At 37.5% G+C, this 22,785-nt stretch overlaps 2 protein-coding genes across 6 annotated transcripts in view; one reads left to right on the plus strand and one right to left on the minus strand.

The window, feature by feature from the left end:
• PDE6C (phosphodiesterase 6C) overlaps window positions 1–8,062 on the plus strand; it is a 59,345-nt gene extending 51,283 nt beyond the window's left edge. The window contains exons 19-22 of the mRNA XM_007516784.2: window positions 1,125–1,199; window positions 1,318–1,401; window positions 2,516–2,666; window positions 7,922–8,062. Coding sequence (XP_007516846.1) covers window positions 1,125–1,199; window positions 1,318–1,401; window positions 2,516–2,666; window positions 7,922–7,998 — 387 coding nt within the window. The 3' untranslated portion in view covers window positions 7,999–8,062. The remainder of the gene's footprint in view (window positions 1–1,124; window positions 1,200–1,317; window positions 1,402–2,515; window positions 2,667–7,921) is intronic.
• Window positions 8,063–9,158: 1,096 nt separating this feature from the next.
• The window catches only part of LOC103107945 (protein FRA10AC1), a 37,173-nt gene continuing 23,546 nt past the window's right edge, over window positions 9,159–22,785 (minus strand). For 4 of the 5 annotated variants that reach the window (XM_060192135.1, XM_060192123.1, XM_060192131.1 and 1 more), the window contains exons 12-14: window positions 19,797–19,835; window positions 11,356–11,434; window positions 9,159–9,701 (exon numbers count right to left, since the gene is read on the minus strand). In XM_060192135.1, coding sequence (XP_060048118.1) covers window positions 9,514–9,701; window positions 11,356–11,434; window positions 19,797–19,835 — 306 coding nt within the window. In that variant the 3' untranslated portion in view covers window positions 9,159–9,513. The remainder of the gene's footprint in view (window positions 9,702–11,355; window positions 11,435–19,796; window positions 19,836–22,785) is intronic. The other variant, XM_007516783.3, reaches the window with a different exon arrangement.

Raw genomic sequence — 22,785 nt, forward strand, 5'->3', positions numbered from 1 at the left:
TTACACAAACTGGCTTGATTATGGGCACCTTAAAGTAAAAGACTCTGTATTCTTTTTCTTAGTGTGTCGGACTCATGCCAAGATAAGGTAGCTGTCATGTTCTCAATGAAATTGATTTGTTTCGTAAAATATAAATGAACTCTCAAGCATGCTCACACTGTGTGGCATATATTTGTGTACACAGGCACATTAAGATATAGATGTTCACAGACAGGCAGGACAAGAGAAAACTCTGGAAGCATTAGAGTTAGAAGCATATTTGCGGGAGTTGGGCAGTAGCATAGCGGGTTAAGCGCACATGACGCAAAGCGCAGGGACCCGCCTAAGGATCCTGGTTTGAGCCCCCGGCTCCCCACGTGCAGGGGAGTCCCTTCACAGGCGGTGAAGCAGGTCTGCAGGTGTCTATCTTTCTCTTCCCCTCTCTGCATTCCCCTCCTCTCTCCATTTCTCTCTATCCTATCCAACAAGGACGACATCAGTAACAACAATAACTACAATAATAAAAAAGGGCAATAAAAAGGGAATTTTTTTAAAAAGAAGCATATTTGATGGGATTAAACATCCTTCCAGCTCCATTTTTTTACAGCTAAGATGTGGTAACAATAGAAAATAGAAAATAATTACTTCCAGAAACAATCATGATAAAACACTAAAGTAGGAAGAGAAATTCCTCTTCCCCATTTCCATATAATTTGAAAATTCCATCTTTATAAATCAAAGAGCATACAACAGTATGACTCATCAAGCATTAAATATAGATGCTTTTTTTTTTCCTCCAGGATTATCACCGGGGCTGGTGCCAGCATAACGAATCCACTGCTCCTGATGGCCATTTGGTTTTTTGTTTTGTTTTTTCATTTTATTGGATAGGACAAAGAAACTGAGAGGAGGGAGACAGAAAGGGAGAAACAGAGATATGCTTTGCAGCTCATGAAGCATCCATCCTGCAGGTGGAGAGCCAGGGCTCAAACTTCTATTCTTGGGTGGATTCTTGTGCTTCGTACTATGTTCACTTAACCGAGTGAGCCACAACCAAACCCCTATAAATGCTGGTCTTAGATATCACTAATAAGATTGAAATTTTCTAAAATCACTTTCACAAACTGACTTTTTCTTCTTTACAGGTAGCACTAATGGTTGCAAATGAATTTTGGGAACAAGGAGACCTGGAGAGAACAGTGCTGCAGCAACAACCAATTGTAACAACCTTGCTATAACAATGCACAACTTATTAAAAATGTCTTACAGAAGTTAAACTATTATATTGTTTACTGCATCTTAGAAAACTTTCCTAAAAGGACTTATTTCTTTCTGTAGCCCATGATGGACAGAAACAAAAAAGATGAACTACCTAAACTTCAAGTTGGATTTATTGATTTTGTTTGTACTTTTGTATATAAGGTAAGTCAAAAATTGATGTGGGGGGGGATGTCGCATCTGGTTGAGTGCACACGTTATCATGCACAAGGACCCAGTCCATCCCTGCAGGAGGAAAGCTTTACGAATGGTGAAGCAGTGCTGCAGGTGTCTCTCTCTCTCTCTTCCTATTTCCCCCTTTCCTCTCAATATCTATCAAATAAAGATTGCCCCGGCCAGCAGGGCGGTGAGCAGGGGCTAGGAACCCAATAAGACCTGGAATGATAGGGACACGAGACACGAAGAACAACAGCAAGACAGGTTTCTGATCAAGCTGCAAAATTTTATTGTGTACACAGGCATTATAAGGCTTTGGGGAAGGAGGGGGGAAGTGCTGGAGGAGGAGGAGGGGGAGCAATCTTCAAAGGGGAATGTTCCTTGCAACATACAATGGATGAAATCATGTTTGCTACCACAACTATGTGTTGTGTCACTATTTCTGATAAATGGTCTACCTGAGGGGAAAATGGCCAGCCCAGGAGGGAGAATGAAACTTGTCTCGAGGGCTTCCATTGTTTCAAAGCTTGTCATCTATCAAGCAGAGAAACGGTTCCTGGCAAAGATAATAAAACCTTTTTAAATAAATCATTATTCCTCCTAATACATTGTTTTTAAAAAAATAATTCAGATGTCAATAAATCCAACAGAATTACTTAGTCAATCAAGGTCAGTATCCAAGATACTGAATTAATCTCATCCTAGTAGTTCTCAGTACTGGGATGATTCTTTAGTTCCTTTTGTCCTTATAAGACTTATTGAAAATTAACTGTATAATTTCTTTTATTTATTTTACCTCCAGGGTTATTGCTGGGGCTCAGTGCCTGCACTATGAATCCACTGCTCCTGGTGGTCAGTTTTTCCCTCATTTTTATTGGCTAGGACAGAGAGAAATTAAGAAGGGATGGGAGGAGAGGGGGGGAGAGAAAGATAGACACCTGCAGACTTGCTTCACCACCTGTGAAATGACCCCCCCTACAGGTGGGGAAGCAGGGGCTCAAACTGGGATCCTTGTGCTTCGTACTGTGTGTGCTCAATCTGGTGTGATAACGCATGGCCTCACTGTATAATTTCTAAAGCTATTAACCACAATTCTTTCTAGGAGTTCTCACGGTTTCACACAGAAATCACACCAATGCTAAATGGACTTCAGAATAACAGAGTAGAATGGAAATCTCTAGCTGATGAGTATGATGAAAAGATGAAGGTAATTGAAGAAATGAAAAAGCAAGAAGGAAACATACATGAAAAAGGTTAGTTGGAGTCTAATTTTTTTCCCCACTAGTAGCCAGAAGTCAAACTTAATATAATCTTACATAATAGCAGTAGAGCTCAAGTAAAGCAAACATAAGGCTTGCTTTCTGTATGCAGACTAGTTTTTAACATTCCATTCTCAAATATGATCTTGTTTATAAACTCAAGTATAACTGAGTGATCCAACTAGAATAAGGGTTGCAGTGAGGTGCCATCCACTCTAGAATGTGGCTCCTGGATTATCTCTGCAGGCTACTGCTTTTAGAAATATTAAGAACCACAAAACCAGTGGAAACAGGGATAGGTAAGAATTATGATTATTATTTATTTTTGCTTGTAAAAATCTTTTTTGGGGGCTGGGTGGTAGCACAGTGAGTTAAATGCACATAGCACAAAGCGCAAGGTCCAAGCCCCAGCGATAACCCTGGAGGCAAAAAGGAAAAAAAAGTTAAAGAAATCATTTTTGTTGTTATAACCTTGGTTTACAGTGTTATATAATTTTAAGAGTATAATTTCACACCAGCATATGTGTGTATGACTCACCACACCCATCATTAAAGTTCCAGTGCCATTACACAGAGGACCGCCCTACCTATTCCTGCCTACCACCACACCTTCTCTTTAGTTCCTCCAGGTAGCCACCATCATTTTCACAGGAGTCTAAGCCAGTTTGGCTACTTATTTATTTATTTATTTTTGCAAGTTGATTTTAGTTAAACTCCACATGAGTGAAACCACCCAGTATTTTTTTTTTTTAAAGTTCTTCATCAAATCAAACATATATATTGGGATTCTGGGGTTTTTGTATTTTACCAGAGCACTGCTCAGCCCTGGCTTATGGTGGTCCTGGGGATTGAACCTGGGACCTTTTGTGCCTGAGGCATGAGAATCTTCTTGTATAACCATTATGCTATCTTCCCAGCCCCAGTAATTGTTTTTCACTTATTTCACTTAGCATAACCACCTTCAACTATATCTGCTTGGTTTCAAAAGACACATGATATGGCCTTTTGTTTTCTTTTTCTATCATTTTATTGGGGGGGGGGGGCTAATGGTTTACAGTACAGTTGTTGACACATAGGTAAAAGTTCTCATCTCACTGACAGTTGTGTGCAAAAACACTCATGAGAGGTGACTCCAATTTAGGTCCTTTTTCACCATCATGAACCAGACACCCAAAGCCCACCCCCCACCCCACCCCCAAAGTTCTTTGCTTTGGTTTGATAACACCAAACCCAGCCAAAGTTTTACTTTGTATTCCCCTTTTTCTATTGTTTCTTAAATTCTGCCCACAAGTGAGATCATCCCATATTTATCCTTCTCTTTTTGGATTATCTCACTCAATATGATTCCTTCAAGCTCCATCCAAAAAGAGGTGAAGAATGTCCAAGCAGAATCCTACTGAGTATACAACCCACAGCTTCTTTATACAACCATCTATGAGGTCAACATGACTTTGATCACCAAATCAGGATTGTCCAACGAAAGAAGATGAGGGCCAGGTGGTGGCGCAACTGGTTGAGTGCACATGTTACAGTGTGCAAGGACCCAGGTTCGAGCCCCTGGTCCCCACCTGCAGGAGGAAAGCTTCACAAGTGGTGAAGCAATGTTGCAGTTGTCTCTCTCTCTATCAGCCCCTTTCCTTTCAATTTCTGACTGTCTCAATCCAGCAAATAAAGATTTTTTTAAAAAATTAAAAAAGAAAAAGAAAATGATAACTGAAACACTTGATAAACATTGATATAAAAACCAAAGGGGGCTAGCCAGGGACACACCCATTTAAGTGCAAGGGCCTCCATAAGGATCCTGGTTCGAGTCTCTGGCTCCCCACTTGTAGAGGGGAAGCTTCACAAGTAGTGAAGCAGGTCTGCAGGTGTGTATCTTTATCACTCCCTATCTCCCTTTCTTCTCTCCTCACAATTTCTCTCTGTCTTATCCAATAAAATGGAACAAGATGGCCACCAGGAATGGTGGATTCATAGTGCCAGCACTCAGCCCCAGCCATAATCCTGGAGGGAAAAAATGGGAAGAAAACCATCATAAAAGTCTTAGCAAACTGAATTCAAGAACCCAGCAAGAGAACAGTCCATCAAAACTAAGTGGGATTCATCTCAGTGATGCAAAGATGGTTATATATAATGAATATATATATTCAATATAATAGACCACATCAATAAAAAGGTAGATAAAATTGCATTATTATAGTAATAGATGCTAGAAAGGCATTTTATTATATAACATGCATTTATGACAAAAATCCTAAAGAAATTATGAATAGAAGAAATATTCCTCAACACAATAAAGGTCATATATCACAAACAATGGCTAGTATCATACTCAGTTTTGCACTAGATGAGGAGATCTGCTCTTAATAGTAGAAAGCAACAGATCCTAAAAGTTCTAGTCAGAAAAAAAACAAAAACAGGTAAGATAATATAAAGGGAATAAAAACTGGATGGGAAGAAGTTATCACTATCTATTAATGACATAATAAGGCACATAAAGATTCCATAAAAGAAAACTAGAAAACAGCTGATTTAGTAAAGCGGCAGGATGTACAAATCAAAACACATAAATCCATTGGATTTATAGATATGAATGATTTAGAGGGAAAGGAAATTCAAGGAAGCAGTTTCACTTAAAATTGTATCAAGACAAGGTTAAACACCTTGGGATAAATATCACAAAGAGGGTGAAAGACCTTGACAATGAAAACTGCAGAACATTTTTAAAAGAAATAGGCAATGACAAAAAGAAGTAGAAGGCCACCCTCTGTTGATAGATCAGAAGAGTGTGGTTTAAAATGACTATCTAACCTGCAGTAATTTATAGACTCAGTGCAATCTCTAGCAAAAGCTCATGGAAACTGTTAAAAGAAATAGAACGGGGTTGGGTGGTAGCGCAGTGGGTTAAGTGCAAGTGGTGCAAAGCGCAAGGACTGGTGGAAGGATCCCGGTTGGAGCCCCCGGCTCCCCACTTGCAGGGGAGTCGCTTCATAGGTGGTGAAGCAGGTCTGCAGGTGTCTATCTTTCTCTCCCCAGGACTGTCTTCCCCTCCTTTCTCCATTTCTCTCTGCCCTATCCAACAACAATGACATCAATAACAATGATAATAATAACCACAACAATGGTAAAACAACCAGGATAACAAAAGGGAAAAAATGGTCTCCAGGAGCAGTGGATTCATCTTGGTACAGGCACTGAGCCCCAGCAATAACCCTGGAGGCAAAAAAAAAAAAATAGAACAAATAACTCCATAATTTGTACAGAACCAAAAATGATCACAAATAGTGAAAGCAATTCTGAAAGTTAAAAAAATGGAGAATCATGCTGACTTCAAAGCATATAGCAAAACAACAATAATTAAAACAGTATGGTACTGAAACAGAAATAGACATTCACACTAGTGCAGCATAAGGAGCCAATAAATAAATCCATACATACATCTAACACATGACTAAGAAGTCAACATCATACAATGAGGAAAAGAAAATCTTTTCAATGAACAGTGTTGGTAAAATTGGGCAGTCATATAGCAAATTGAAACTAGGCCATCACTTAACATTGTAGAAAAAAAAGGTAACTCAAAATGGACTAAAGACTTGGATAATATACCTAAATCTATAAAATACAAAGATAGCATAGGTGAAATGTTCCAGGATCAGACATCAGAGATTCATACCCACTGGAATAACCTAGAACTAAAATAAATAAGTAGAAGTACATCACATTTTAAAAAGTTTTTACACAAAACTGCAAAGATAAAAGAAACCTAGAAATTTGAGAATTTTTTGTACTGTCACACATCTGAAAAGTGACCTTACAAATATATAGAGAAACCATACAACTCAGTAACAAATTGAACCACCCATTAACACTAATTCAAAAGGGTATACATATCCCAATCTTTCTATCTGCACTATTAACAACAGCCAGAATATAGAAGACTACCCATTGGCAAATAATTGAATAAAGAAATTCTAAAATATGTAATTGTTTCACTCAGGACAAAATGGGAAGAACTGGAGGTGATTTAGGTTAAATGAAATAAGAAGTAAAAAATAACAAGATGGGGAGTCATGCGGTAGCGCAGCAGGTTAAGCGTGGCACAAAGCACAAGGACCGGCGTAAGGATCCCGGTTTGGTTCGAGCCCCCGGCTCCCCACCTGCAGGGGAGTCGCTTCACAACCGGTGAAGCAGGTCTTCAGATTTTTCTCTCCCCCTCTCTGTCTTCCCCTCCCTTCTCCATTTCTCTCTGTTCTATCCAACAACAACATCAATCTTAACCACAACAATAAAACAACAAGGGCAACAAAAGGGAATAAATAATAAATAAATATTTTTTTTTAAAAGATGGTTTTACTTGTATGTGGAATATAGGTTACTAAAATTTGTATATAAAGAGATAACCAAACTGACTCTAAAAACAATGGTGGTTTTCAAAGGAAAGGGAGAAAGTGAAGATAGGGTTTAACGTGATGGTACAGGTTCCTGGTGTTGGATGCAGTGAGTTTTATTAACACACACACAGTAAAACTCTGTTCCTGGGATCTTATAATATTGTAAGCCAGTGTTCAGGCAAATAAATTAAAAGCATCCTATTAACTATTTGTCTTATAGAGGAGGAATGGGAATTCATTAAAAGGATTTAAACAGAAAAGTGGTAAAGTATGACTTGTATTTCTAAAATAAGTATAAAGCAAAAAGATTTTTTATTATACATACATATATATACTGGAAAGATATAGAGAGGAACTGAGAGAAAATAGGGAGAAAGCAAGAGAGATACCAGCAATACTACCCCACCACTTGTGAAATTAAGTTGGGTCTTTCTGCATGGTAACATGAGTATTCAACTGGATATGCCACTGCCTCGCTACCTGAAAAAATGTTTTTTAGTACAACTAAATTTAAGCTTTATATATATATTATGACAAATAGGATATCAGGTCCTATAACTGATTCTGGATATTGTCCTCTAATAAACACTTTATTGGAATTACCATATTTGAAGTTCAATGATTCTTTTGAGAATCCAATATGTTAATTGATCAACATTTCTTTATATTATCAACTGATTAATTCTGAACAGGAATTCAACAGTTTAATGACTAAATCTTTTGTACTTGCTCTAGGTTCAAATCATTCAGCTACATTAATTGGGCTGTAAAGTTGAAGCTAACATCTTGAGTGTTAAAATAAAAATATTTGTATCCACTGATCGCTAATAATACTCCTTTTCTCCTTTTTACTAGTTGCTGAAGATTCAGGAGGTGGAGGTAGTGGTGGTGGTGGTGGTAACAAAAAATCGAAAACATGTCTAATGTTATAATATTATCCAACTGGTTCAAATTCCTAATGCTGTTTATACTCTTGAAGAAAAACAAAACATTCAAAAGAACTTCAGAAAATTTCATTCAGCAAACTATTAAGTACAGGATAAGAGGATCTTCAGGAAAACTATTCCTTGTAATACTCAAAAGAAAACATACTAGAGAACCCTAGGGACAAAATAAAGTTCAACAAATGTGCAATACAAAAAAAAAAAAAAGTTGTATTTTGGTGCCAATTTGTTTCTATTTCATTTTATTGGGGGGGATATTAATGGTTTACAGTAAATACAGTTGTTGGTACATGTGTAAAATTTCTATTTTCTGCAAGACACTCTCACCCCTAGCCTCTCTCCTATACCATCATGCACCAGGACCTGAAAGTTCATATGTGTACTCCTAAACTAGGACTAACATAACACATTACAGATCGGATTGTGTCCTGGAAGTTGGAGAGTAAGGTGCTGGCAGGCTTAGTTTCTTGTAAGGCCTTCTTTGAAGGCTGAGAGATTATCATCTCCTTCTGACTTCACACAGGTTTCCTTCAGCCTGTGTCTATGTCTGATTTACATGTTCATAGTAAGGACACTGGTCATATTGAATTAGGACCCTCTCACATGACCCTCTCACATGACCTCATTTTATCTGCCCTGTTTCCAGTCACTGAGGTACTGGTGGTTAAAATTTAAACAGCGTAATTTGAGAGAGGACACAATTTGGTCTATAAAATTAATAATTTTGATTCATGCCTCAAACCCCTTGCTGAGCTAAAAATGTCTCATCAATATGTCTTCATGTGAATACACAGTGCAGAATGCATATTGCACCTAAATACTATACAGGACACACAAAAACAAAAGGATGTCAAATATTATCCTCCTTAAAACGCTTACCTTTCCACTAAATTTTACCCTATATTTATAGTAGAGTGAAAACACTATTTTTTGCATTTTATAAGCTGTTTTCATTCTTAGCCTATTCCTCCATCCTCAATAAGTCAGAAAGCAATCATTTGTTACGTGTAACTAAGAATAATTTTCATGTCAATAATTTAATGCAAGTTAAATTATTCAAAATATATTATGCATTATTAACAAGCATGTGACTTAATTATAAGAGAACTTCACTATCAAAGGTGATTTGTAAGGATTTCAACAGAGGCTATTTTTAAAAAATGTTTATTTGGGTAGAGAAATAAAGAAATTGAGAGGAAATAGGGAGATGGGGAGAGAGATTATAGCACTGTTTCACCATTTGTGAAGCTTTTCTCCTGCAGGTGGGAAGTGGGGCCTTGAACCCAGGTCCATATACTATAACACATATAAGTTTTCTGAGACCCCTATAATTCTAATTATTTAAAGTAAGTAAGGCCAGAGACAATAACTATAAAATCAGTAGGAAAAAAAATCCGTATAAAATGTAAGAACAATGGAATCTCTATATCATTTTCCTAACAAAGTTGTTGGGAAAAAATGCATAATGGATGAAGAAAAGTATCTGTAATAGAACCAATGACTTTACAAAGCATCTGAAATCCTGAGGATAAGACTTTTATTTTCAGTGACAAACAACTCAAGCCATAACTTACAAATACCATTTTTGTGAAGCATTTTAAAGTATACTTTCACATCAAGAAATGTAGGTTCATTTTCTTTCTCCATCTCACAGAAATAAATCTTGAAAATAATCATCAAATTCTTCTTCCCTATTTTAAAGAAAAAGTATATGTATTTATTAAAATCAACAATTAGAGAAAAATAATGGGTTACATATTTTAAACATATTTGGTTTTTTTTTAATTTTTTAAATCTTTATTTATTTATTTTGAATAGAGACAGAAATTGTGAGAGGAGGGGAAATTAGTGCAGGAGATAGACAGAGCGACACCTGCAGACCTGCTTCACCACTCATGAAGCTTTCTCCCCTGCAGGTGGGGACCAGGGGCTTGAATCCAGATCCTAGCACATTGTAATGTGTGCACTTAATCAGGTGCACCACTGCCTGGCCCCTAAACATATTTGTTGACTCTTCTATATATCAATATATTTCATGACTCGCTATCAATCATTAGTTTCTAAATATTCTATAATTAGACTATGTAAAATGAAGATTTTTTTTAGCTTTTTTATCTTTATTTATTTACTGCATAGAGACAGCCAGAAATAGAGAGGGAAAAGGGTAATAGAGAGGGAGAGAGAAAGAGAGACAACTGCAACCTTGCTTCACCACTTGCAAAGCTGTCCCTTCATAGGTGGGGACCAGGGGCTCGAACCAAGGACATTGAGCATTGCAACATGTGCACTTAACCAGGCGCGCCACCCAGCCCCAAATGAAGATGATTTATATGTTGGCACCATTCACTAGATGCATTTACTTCCCAACATTTTATGTTGAAATAACTTGTAAAATGTTATTGTTTCCCTTAATTTTTTTCAGTGACCATACAGATTCCCTATTTATTTTTTCATTTCAAACTATCAACTGATTGAGAAATGAGCTTAGGAAAAACTATTATTAAGAAAAAATAATCTTAACCTCAGGAAAGAAAAAATTACTTAGCCTGCAGGTTTTTACTACTCTGGGAATGGTAAATATAGCATGTATTTCTTAAGAGTAAGAGTTAAACCTTAAAAAGAGAGAGAGAGAGAGAGAACTCTGAAAGAAAATTAGATTGCAATGTGTTAGATACTATAAAGATCATATTAAACGAAGTACTATGTGTTAGTGCTCATACCAGAAGGGGTGGTGAAGCCAGGCAGTGTTTCATTACTAGCTCTGTCTCTTTGTAGTTGGGTGAGCAAGTTACTTAACTTCTTTGGGGCCAGTTTCCATATGTGTAAAATGAAAAGGAAAAAAAAAAAAAAAGTCCTGCATGAAAGAGGAGCTAAGAGTATTAAATGGATGCAAGTTATTTTCCTTTTGAGGACAGAAAATCAAGGTGGACTGACTGACTACCTGTCTCTTTTAGGAAATTTTTTTGGGGGGTAGGGTCAGGGATTCACAATGGGATCCCATTAATTGGCATTCTCTCTAACAGCAAATTGCAGTAGATTTGTTTTTAATTTTCCCTTTTGTTGCCCTTGTTTTTCATTGTTGTTGTTATTGATGTCGTCGCTGCTTTGCGCCATGTGCGCTTAACCTGCTGCGCTACCGCCCGACTCCCCCAGATTTTTTTTAAAAATCATTTTCTTATCACTTTACTAACCGACTTTACTAGTCGGTTCACATGACTACTGTCACAGGGGTACAGTTTCACATCTTCCACAACGTGGTTGCCAGCAAATCAAATAATACATTTTAGGGTTTTTTTTTTTTCATAAAATGTTATATATGCATTATCGACTGATATTAAGACTTACTGTGATTTTTCATCTGTCTCTGGTAGTGGGCCTTTCCAAAGCTCAGATTCTGAGGCACTTTCTTCTTCATCAGAGTGTTCTATTGATTTAAAAGATTTTTTTAAAAAAAATGTAAGTATTATATTTAAAACACATTCAAGTACTCATCAATGGAATTAACATTATGTTTGACTGTGGTGTAGTTTCAACTTCAATGGCTCTGTGGAAATTTAACTCAATTAATCCATACCAATAAGTGTTTTTTTTTTTTAAAGGGGGGGTAAGTTGCCTGGTATTGGAACAAATATAGACACACAGACCAGTAGAACAGAATTTAAAACTCGGAAATAAGCCACCACACCTACAGGCATCAAATTTTTGATAAGAGGGTCCAAAACATTAAGTAGAGAAAGAACAATCAGTCCAACAAATAGTTGGCAAATTGAGTTGAAGTGTGCAGAATAAAACTGGACCACTACATATCACTACATACAAAAGTAAGCTCCAAATGAATCAGACTTGGACATTAGGCCAGAGATCATCAAATACTTAAAGGAAAACACTGTCAGAATGCTTTTCAGTAGAAGCTTTAAAAGCATCTTGTATAACTCAAGTTCAACTGCCAGAAAAACAAAAGCAAAAATAAACCATGGGACGACATCAAACTGAAAAGTTTCTGTGCCGCAAAAAGGTATCAACACCAAGATAAGAAGCCTCCCTGTGGAATGGGAGAAAATCTTTATATGCCATGCACCAGATAAAGGGCTAATAACCAAAATACACAAGGAACTCACCAAACTCAGCAACAGATAAAAACAAATCACTAGAAAAGGGAGAAAGGACAAGGACAGAATCTTCACCAAAGAAGAAATCCAAAGGGCCAACAGAAATATGAAAAAAATATTCAAAATCACTAATGATCAGGGAAATGCAAATAAAGACAAGATACCAATCTGTACCTGAGAGAATGTCATACACCAGAAATGTCAGAAACTCCAACTGTTGGGGAGGCTGTAAGGGTAAAGGAACGCTACGGTGCTGGTGAACATGTAAACTGGTCCAACTCATGAGAAATAGTCTGAAGACCTCTCAGAAGGTTAGAAACAGACCTACCCTGTGACCTGGCAGTTCCTCTCCTAGGGCTAAAGAACCAAAGGAAATAAACACACCTATCTGAAGAGACCTATGTAAACCTATGTTCATAGCAATAAAATTTGTAGTGGTCCAAAGTTGGAGGCAACCAAGGTGTCCAATGACAGATGAAGGCTGAGAAAGTCGCAGTATATAGACACAATAGAATACTACTCAGCTGTTAACAAGAGAAGGATGCAGACCAGGTGATAGCACTCAGAGTTGGAAGTTAATAAACATGGTCAAAATACAAAAGTGAAACTTGGACTGAGTGAGTGTACTGCACCAAAGCAAAGGACTCTGGGGAAGAAGGGAATGGAGGAGGGTTGGGGGTCCTGGTGCATGATGGGGAAAAGGACCTATGTTGGGGGAGCCAGCATTTTTGCAGGCACCTATCAGAGACAGTTATATAACAAAACACTTTGGCATTATTCTCACACTGTGTCAACAACTGTATGGTAAACCATTAACTCCCCCAATAAAGTGGAAAAAAGATACACATATACACGAAGTTGAGATATGCCAAAGAGTCTTAGCAAAAACAGCAAAGATTTGCAGTCTCATCAGGGAACTTCTCTTAAGTTAAAGTACAATTTCAATGTTAACTCTTACAAAGTAATCCTTTTTGTTGTTGTTGTTACTTAGTTGTCTCTGGTTTAGGATTCTCTTTTTATTGTTTTTTTTTTTTTTTTTATTGCCACCAGGATTATCACCGGAGCATAATGAGTCCAGTGCTCTTGGCGGTTATTTTTCTTTCTTTCTTTTTATTTTTTATTATTCTTTCTTCCTTTCTTTTTATTTTTTATTAGATAGGGTATTTTTATTTTTTATTTCTTTCTTTATTTTTTTATTATTTATTATTATTTATTTTTATTATTTTTATTATTTATTTTTTATTTCTTTCTTTCTTTTTTATTTTTATTATTTCTTTCTTTATTTTTTATTTCTTTCTTTTTATTTATTATTATTATTTTTATTAATTTTTTTTATTATTCTTTTTTATTATTCTTTCTTTCTTTCTTTTTATTTTTTATTAGATAGGGCAAAGAGAAATTGAAGGGAGACGGAGAGAGAAAGAGAGGCAGTTTCAGACCTACTTCACTACTGGTGAAGTTTCTCCCCTGCAGGTGGGGAACAGGGGTTTGAACCCAGTCCCCTTGCACATAGTAATGTGTGTGCTCAACTGGATATAACAGATCCCCACAGCTCAAGATTTTTATAAAGCATGTTAACATTAAAACTAGGATTTCATTAATTAAACTAGTATGTATAGCTGCTTACTTAAATTATAAAAACTACTGATCAAAAATTGTAAATAATTAATGCTGATTACATTACTTAGAAGACTGTTTTCAACAAGGAAATAAATATTCCACACATTCTTTAAAATCCGATTTTTCTTCAGGAAAATATGCTAGTATAGGTCAGTTCTAAATGCATGCATTATTTGGTCATCAATGCAACTTTTAGGTATTTGATTATTTACTCAGAGTAAATAAGTACCTCAGATATAAGTACAAAGATGTTCACTGTGTAATAAAACAACAAAAATAACCCAAATCCCCACCAACTCTGGGTTAAAGACTGGTTAAATAAATAGTACATAGTTGTTAAAAAAATTAGCATGTCTATGTATAACCACAGAAAATATCTGTGCTACATATGAAGTTATTAAAGTTACAGAAAACATATACAATATAACCTGATTTATGTCTAAAATAATACAGGTGGATATATAAAGATATTATATAAAGTATATGTTAATATGTTCACATATGTTAATACGTTCACCTATGTAGTCATTCTACTTGCATCTATTTCTATCTATGGTAATTATATGTGTGACAAGTTTATAAAGACCAATTAAAACTAAATATGGGCCCCAGATCACATCAAATCAATGGGGTTTACAGCCAACAATATTTATACACCTTTCCCATATTTGGGAGCTACTCTCTTCCCTGATCCAGCTTTCTGGTCCTTTTTCCAGCCATGGCATCATCTCCCCAGAAAATAACTTGGGTCCACCTGCATATCAGATGTCAGGATCAGGAGGAAAAAAAAAAAAAAACTAGCATAGTCATGGGCCCTTTGGAATATACCTAAAATAGGCCTACTATCTACAAAACGGAGACCCCCAAATCTTCATCTGCACTAATCCAGCCATTAGGTTCATGATTAGTCAACAATTTGTTTGGCTTTATATATTAACTATTCTTTCAGCCACCAGGTTCCAGATGCTACCGTGATGGCAACTGGACTTCCCTGGCAGATAACCCTGCCAATGTGTCCTGAAGCCCTGCTTCCCCAGTGCCCCGCCCCACTAGGGAAAGAGAAAGACAGGCTGAAAGTATGGATAGACCAGTCAACGCCCATGTTCAGCGGGGAAGAAATTACAGAAGCCAGACCTTCCACCTTCTGCACCCCATAATGACCCTGGGTTCATACTCCCAGAGGGACAAAGAATAAGAAAGTTATCAGGGGAGGGGATGGGATACAGAGTTCTGGTGGTGGGAATTGTGTGGAGTTGTACCCCTCTCATCCTATGGTTCTTGTCAGTGTTTCCTTTTTATAAATAAAAATTATAAAAAATAAAAAAATAAACTAACAGAGGTCATACTATCAGTGAGTCTAATCATATCTAACTTTTTTGTAATGCAAGCAAAGATTATGTATTACTTTTAAATCAGTAAAAACAATAAATATACTTCAACTTAAAAATATGAAAAAATAGATGAACCTATATTAGCTAAGATGATGAAATGCTGAAAATTATGTTGTCAGACAATAAAAGTATATGCCAGAAAGTAACTACATTAGCAAATGAGTTCTCTCCAATAATGAACATTAATATAAAAACAAAAACAAAAGCAAAAAACCTGGCATGAATTTGGCCTTCAATCTGGGGTATCCCTTAGTTAAATACAGCACAAAAATAAAATTGATTTGCCATGGTGGATCTAGGCCTTACCTGCTGGACTTTGATCCTTGAGACAACATGTGTGTCTGAACTTTGATTCTAACTGAATTTATTCTGGCACCAATTCTAACAAAATGGCAAAATAAAATAAAGGGGAGAGGTTTTGTATGTTTAATGATCTCCATATAAAGATGATGAAACTGTAAAGCCAGGGGAACAACAAGAATCCTACTCAGTGACAGCCAGCATCAGAATTAGCAGTGTCTCAAGTGGAACATGTGATAATATAATTTTTGTACTCCTTCCCACCCTTTTTTTGTTTTGTTTTGTTTTTTTGGTTTTTTTCTGGTCATCTCTGGAGTTTCACTACTCTAGGCCAACTTTTTCAGATGGAAAAAAGAAAAGCCTAGACACAGGGGAAGAAAGACCACCACAGGAACAAAGAGGTGTGTGTGTGTGTGTGTGTGTGTGTGTGTGTGTGTGTGTGTGTATTTGCGCACGCGCGCGCCCCCCAGGTGAACTATCTTACTGGCCCAGTGGGCTTTTTTAAAGTTTCTTTTAAAAAAGTTGTTTATTTTAAATGAGAGACACAGAAAGAAAGAGGAGAGGGAGAGGGAGAGACAGAGAGACTACCAGAACATTTCAAGATAGACACAGAAAGAAAGAGAGGGAGAGGGAGAGACAGTGACAGAGAGACCAGAACATTTCTCAGCTCTGGCTTATGGTGGTGTTGGGGATTGAACCTGGGACCTCAAAGCCTCAGGCATGAGTCTTTTGCATAACCATTATGTTATCTCCCTAGCTGCCCAATGGACTGTTTTTCTTTTCTGAGAATGTTTCATAATGTGGCAAACCATTCCCTTATGATTATTACTTATGTTTAGAGTGGTTTACAAACTCTATACCATTTTCCTTACACACTTTGAATAATGAGAGTGGGCCTATTGTAGTTTTGCAAGAGATATATGATACCTAAGTTTTTGAACTGGAAGTTTCCACTGATCATAACAAATGGGCAGGTCAGATATTTTTACAGACTTAACTTTTGACCTAATCAATTCTAAGCAAATGCAAAATGTGCTCCAAGTTCATCTAGTATTTTCCTTTTCTCTGGCATAACAATAAAAGTTACAGGTTATCAAGTACAAGTATGCTGTCTCATTTGACTTTGATTATGGCCCAATACTAAGTAAGTCTCTTTATATCAATTTTATTCTGACAAAAATCAGTTCATTTCATGTATACATACATAAAGTATCTGTAAGAACTGGGGTAAAAAGAGTGGATTTATTTTATTCATTGATGAGCAGTTATTACTGATATGGGTAAAAAGGCATAAACTTTAGAGTTATGAACCTTTATTTAATTCCAGTTATGCTGTTAACTATTCGACATGAAGCAATTTACACAAATCCCTGGGTATCAGTTTTCTATCTGCGCAGTAGGATATCACAGGCCCATTAGTGAGATCCAGTAACTATCACAACTAAACCACTTGATGTTACAGCTGGCAGAGCAGCTATTAGACAAATCCAACTTTGAGACTTTCTTCAAGGATTTGACTTTAATAATACATGTGTCAAATAGAGGTAAGAGATAACTGTTAGCCAACTAGAAATGGAAGGTGGAAATAACAAGATTTTTCATAATCATGCAGGCTTCGGGAAAACATTTGTCTGGATTAATTCTATATCTAGCATTACTTTGATATCCTACCTTTTTCCATTATTCCAGTTTCATCTTCAAAATCTTATTTTATTGTATATTTTATATGTCATTAAACTGTTTTAGAATGATAGTGTAAAAATAATAAAGCTGGCATCACAGACCAGTGGAATACAATTAAGAGTCCCAAAATCAGTCCCCATACCTGTGAACATCTAATTTTTGTCAAGGGAGCCCAAAACATCAAATGCAGAAAGAAGAAACTATTCAACAAATGGCATCAGGAAAAATTGGGTTGAAACATGAAGAAGAATAAAATTGGATGACCACATTTTATCATATACAAAAGTAACCTTCAAATGAGTCAAAGATTTAGAAGTTAGGCTAGAAACTTTCAAATACTCAGGAAAAACAGGCAAAACTCTTTTCATATAAGTTTTCATAACATTGTCACTGATTCAAATCCTATTGCAAGGAAAGGGAAAAAAAGCAAAAATAAACCAGTGGGACTACATCAAATTGATGTAGTCACCATCATAACAGAGATACGGCCCCCAAACACACACACACACACAGCAGGAGAAAAATCTTCATGTGTCATACATTGGACAGAGTAACTGATAACTGAAATAGACAATGAACTCACCAAAATTCAAGAAGACAAACAACCCACTGAAGAATGAGAGGAAGACATGGGCAGAATCTTCTCCAAAAAAGAGATCCAAAGGGCCAACAGATGTATGAAAAAAATGCTCAAAGTCACCAATGAGCAGGTTTATAAAAATAAAAGCGAGATACTACTTTACATCTGTGAGAATGTCACACATTAGAAAAGACAGAAACCCCAACTGTTGGAGAGGCTTAGGGGTGGGGGGAGGACTCTCCTACATTGCTGGTGGGCCTATAAATTGATCCAACTCCGGGAGTCGGGCTGTAGCGCAGCGGGTTAAGCGCAGGTGGCGCAAAGCACAAGGACCGGCATAAGGATCCCGGTTCGAACCCCGGCTCCCCACCTGCAGGGGAGTCGCTTCACAAGCGGTGAAGCAGGTCTGCAGGTGTCTGTCTTTCTCTCCTCCTCTCTGTCTTCCCCTCCTCTCTCCATTTCTCTCTGTCCTATCCAACAACGACAACAACAATAATAACTACAACAGTAAAACAACAAGGGCAACAAAAGGGAATAAATAAATAAAATAAATATTTAAAAAAAAAAAAAAAATTGATCCAACTCCTATGGAAAACAGTCCAGAGATTCATCAGAACACGACTATAGGCCCACCTTATGACCCAGCCATCCCTCTTCTGGGGATTTATCAGAGGAAATGAAAACACCTATCTTATGCACACCAATGCTCATAGCTGCAGTTTGTAATAGTCCAAACTTGGAAACAACCCAATGGCAGATGAATAGCTAAGAAAATTTTGGTGCATAGTAGAGTCAGGTGGTGGTGCACCCAGTTGAATGCACATGTTACAATACACAAGAACCCAGGTTCATCCTCCGGTTCCCACCTACAGTGGTGGTAGTATCTCTCTGTCTCTCTCCCTCCTTATCTCTCCCCTCTCTCAATTTCTTTCTGTCTCTATCCAACAAATAAATAAATAATATATATATTAAATAGTAATGATATATATACATATTTGTGGTACATATACACATGGAATACTATACAGCTATCAAAAGTGATGAGGCCATCTCATTTGTAATATCTTCATCAGAACTTGAAGGTGTCATGTTGAGTGAGACATGCCAGAAAGAGAAAGACCAATAGTAATGATCTGCCTGATAGGTAGAACTTAAGAATATAGAACAATTAAGGGAAAAAACACAAGGTGAAACTTGGACTGGGTGTGGTGTAGTCCAACAAGGCAAAGGATTCTGGGGAAAGAGGGATAGGGACAGGATGAGGGGTCACTGAGGTCCTGTTGTGTCTCCTAGACACCTATCAAGCAGAGATGAGAAGCTTGCCTTTGCGGTAAAGACTATACGGTCAACCATTCACCACCCAATAAAGCAAAACTGGTATCATATATATAGGAAAATTTAGCATGCTTTAAATACAGTGTAATTAAAGTCACAGAGTTTATTAGATAATTAACCAGAAGTAATACAATACCAACACTTTATTTTCTATACACAACAATACTCATAGGTCTGAATCCAAAAAACAAGTACCAGAGATAGTAACTCAGTCATGTACAGTACAAACCAATATTTCTTAAACCTAAACCTACTTCACTACTTCCTCGTCCATTTCAATTTTTTTCTGTTTCTGCCTTCACACTCTCTAATGTGAAAATGAGTATTCACCCCATTTAATGAAAAAAAAGCAATACTTTGTCCTTTTAAAGAAACTTTTCTATGTTCTAAATTATTGAAGAAATCAAACTTTTTTCACCCTGTTAAAAAAAAACAAAACTAACACATCAAGAGCAAGTCGCAATTTATGAAAAGGCCAAATTGCAAATAAGTCCAATTATACATATGTCTTTATTTAGAACATAGGAGAGGGCCGGGAAGATAGCTCACTAGGTAGGTCAGTGTCCTGTCATGTGCATAGCCCACGTCTGAGCCCTGGCACAAGATGAAGCGTGCTGGATCACCGAGGGACACTCCTGCATGCACTAAGATGTCTCTCCCTCACTCAGTGTCTCTCTAAATGAAGAAGTAGCCCTGGCCAAGCATGTCTGAGGCCCCATCACTGCAAAAACAAACGAACAAAGGGGGGAAAAAAGCCTTGATACTTACTACTTGTAGAATTTTCTGATTTCTTTGAGGATGAATGTCCTGAAAAGGATACAGTTATTATTTTATTAAGAATACCTTGTGGTAGTCCAACAATTGTAGCTGTAAACAGAATTCTTCCCAATAATCTAACTTGATGACAGTCTTAAAAATGCTCAACTCACAGTCTTGTATTCTTCTCATTTTTTTTTTTTTCCTCCTCTAGGGTTATTGCTGGGCTCAGTGCCTGCATCATGAGTCCACCGCTCCTGGAGGCCATTGTTCCCTCCTTCTGTTGCCCTAGCCTCGTTGTGGTTATTATTATTACCATCATTGATGTTGTTCGTTGTTGGATAGGACAGAGAGAAATGAAGAGAGGAGGGGAAGACAGAGGGGGGAAGAGAAAGATAGGCACCTGCAGACCTGCTTCACTGCCTATGAAGCGACTCGCCTGCAGGTGGGGAACTGGGGGCTCGAACCGGGATCCTTAGCCGGTCCTTGAGCTTTGTGCCGCATGCGCTTAACCCACTGTGCCACCGCCCAACCCCCCGTCTTCTTCTCTTAAAAGACTGTATTGTTGGGAGTCGGGCTGTGGTGCAGCAGGTTAAGCACAGGTGGCGCAAAGTGCAAGGAACGGTGTAAGGATCCCAGTTCGAGCCCCTGGCTCCCCACCTGCAGGAAGAGTTGCTTCACAGACGGCGAAGCAGGTCTGCAGGTGTCTTTCTCTCCCCTTCTCTGTCTTCCCCTCCGTTCTCCATTTCTCTCTGTCCTATCCAACAACAACAACATCAATAACCACAACAAGGGCTGCAAAAGGATAAATAAATATGTATTTTAAAAAAAGACTGTATTGTTACATATGAGAGAAAGTGAAGATGGATCTATTTTCAAATGTCTATATGTAAAATAGAGTCCTATTCTGGATACCTAATGATACTACATAAAACCAAAGGCAAGAAGCCTAGAGATTTGGCTTAAATGCTAAGAGAAACCTGCTAGCAGTTACAAGTATGTGAAGCACAAAGGATTACTTTGGACTATATTGGGGCCTGTTTTCCGAGAAGTATTCTAATAAAAACGGAATAGGTACATGATATAGAGCAGTGCTTCTCAAGTTAGAATCATTCCAGGGATCTGTTAAAGTGCAGTTGTAATTCAAGACATTTAAAGAGTCAGAGACCATCTGTTTCAGACAATGCCAGAAAAATCACACTTGGAACAGCAAAATTGCAGGAGACGGAAGAGAGGTTACCCAGCAGAGTACAGGTCCTACTATGTATGAGGCCTGGGCTCAGGCAAGGGGATTTCATGGTTGATGGAGCAGCAGTGTGGTATCTCTCTTCTCTGTCTCTAGCTCCCCCTCCCCGTCCCCAATAAAATAATGATGACTAGAAAATTGTACCGAGGGGAGTTGGGCGGTAGTGCAGTGGGTTAATCGCAAGTGGCACAAAGCGTGAGGACCAGAGTAAGGATTCTGGTTCGAGCCCCTGGCTCCCCACCAGCAGGGGAGTCGCTTCACAGGCAGTGAAACAGGTCTGCAGGTATCTATCTTTTTCTCCCCCTCTCTGCCTTCCCCTCCTCTCTCCATTTCTCTCTGTCCTATCCAACAACAACAATAATAACTACAACAAGAATAAAATAACAAGGGCAACAAAAGGGAAAATAAATATAAAAGACAGTCTTCAAAAATAGTTTTAAAAAATGTTGTCATTTTCTATTATATAGTATAGAAGTTAAAAATAAGAACTATAGCCTTCACTCTCAACAGAATAAAAACATGGGGGGGGGGGGCAGTGGCACACTGGGTTAAATGCACATACTACGAAGTGCAAGGACCCATGCAAGGATCCCAGTTGGAGCCCCTGGCTCCTCACCTATAGGGAGGTCACTTCACAAACAGGGAAGCAGGTCTGCTGGTGTCTATCTTTCTCACTCCCTATCTTCCTCATCTCTTAATTTCTCTCTGTCCTATCCAAAAAAAAAAAGGGGGGGAGAATGGCCACAGGAACAGTGGATTTGTAGTGCAGGCACTGAGCCCCATAGCCTTGGAGGCCAAAAAAAAAAAAAAGGAATAAAAATATTCTCCTCTGTCAATTTTATCAAGTTGGTGTTAATATATACTTTTAAACATGCATGTTAAGACTAAGACAATAATCTTCATAGATGGAGCAAGGGCGCCCTCTCCTGTCCAAAGATATGACATTCAGCCTGAATGTAATTCACCCTATTCATGGACTCACAAGCTCAAAAAGTAATTAGAAATAACCGTCAAAGTAGATAACTGAAGCTACTACAGGTACTGCTTTAACTTCTAAACAATCGTATGATACTACTACAGGATATTATGGTCACGATGGTTTTACAAGAAATCAAAGTTTAGAGAGTTTAATAAATACTAAGGGAGAAGAGGTTGTGAATTTGGTATATAAGCATAGTACCACGATAGGTTGTGAGGACACACATACACCAATCTATCATTTCAAACTCATAAATTAGTGACAAAACTATACAAACCATGAAAATTAAAACCCTAGCATTATAGGTTATATACTGTTTTACACAAAAATATAAAATCAAATATATATAGAAATTCAAGCAGTATATTCATACATTCATGTCACTCCCCACTTTAATTACATAAAATAGAACTCATGAAGATCAATGATTTATTCCAGATAGTTAAGTTGTTTAAGTGACAAAAAAAAAAAAGGTCAGTAATTAGAACATTATTTGCAGGACCCAGCTGAGTACACACATTACAGTGCACAAGGACTGGGTTCAAGTCCCTGGTCCCCACCTGCAGGGTGGAAGCTTCCTGAGTGGTGAAGCAGGGCTGCAGTTGTCTCTCTCTCTCTCCCTCTCTACTTGCCCCCTCTCCTCTCAATTTCCCTGTCTCTACCAAAAACAAATTTAAATTATTCAGAAAAGAATAATTAACCTTCAAGAAAAGAATGTCATTTGCAATACTATATGACCTGTCAAAAATAAGTCAAAACTGAAAAAAAAGGGCAAT

Source organism: Erinaceus europaeus, chromosome 1 (assembly GCF_950295315.1).
Source record: "Erinaceus europaeus chromosome 1, mEriEur2.1, whole genome shotgun sequence".
In the NCBI taxonomy this organism is placed as follows: Eukaryota; Metazoa; Chordata; class Mammalia; order Eulipotyphla; family Erinaceidae; genus Erinaceus; species Erinaceus europaeus.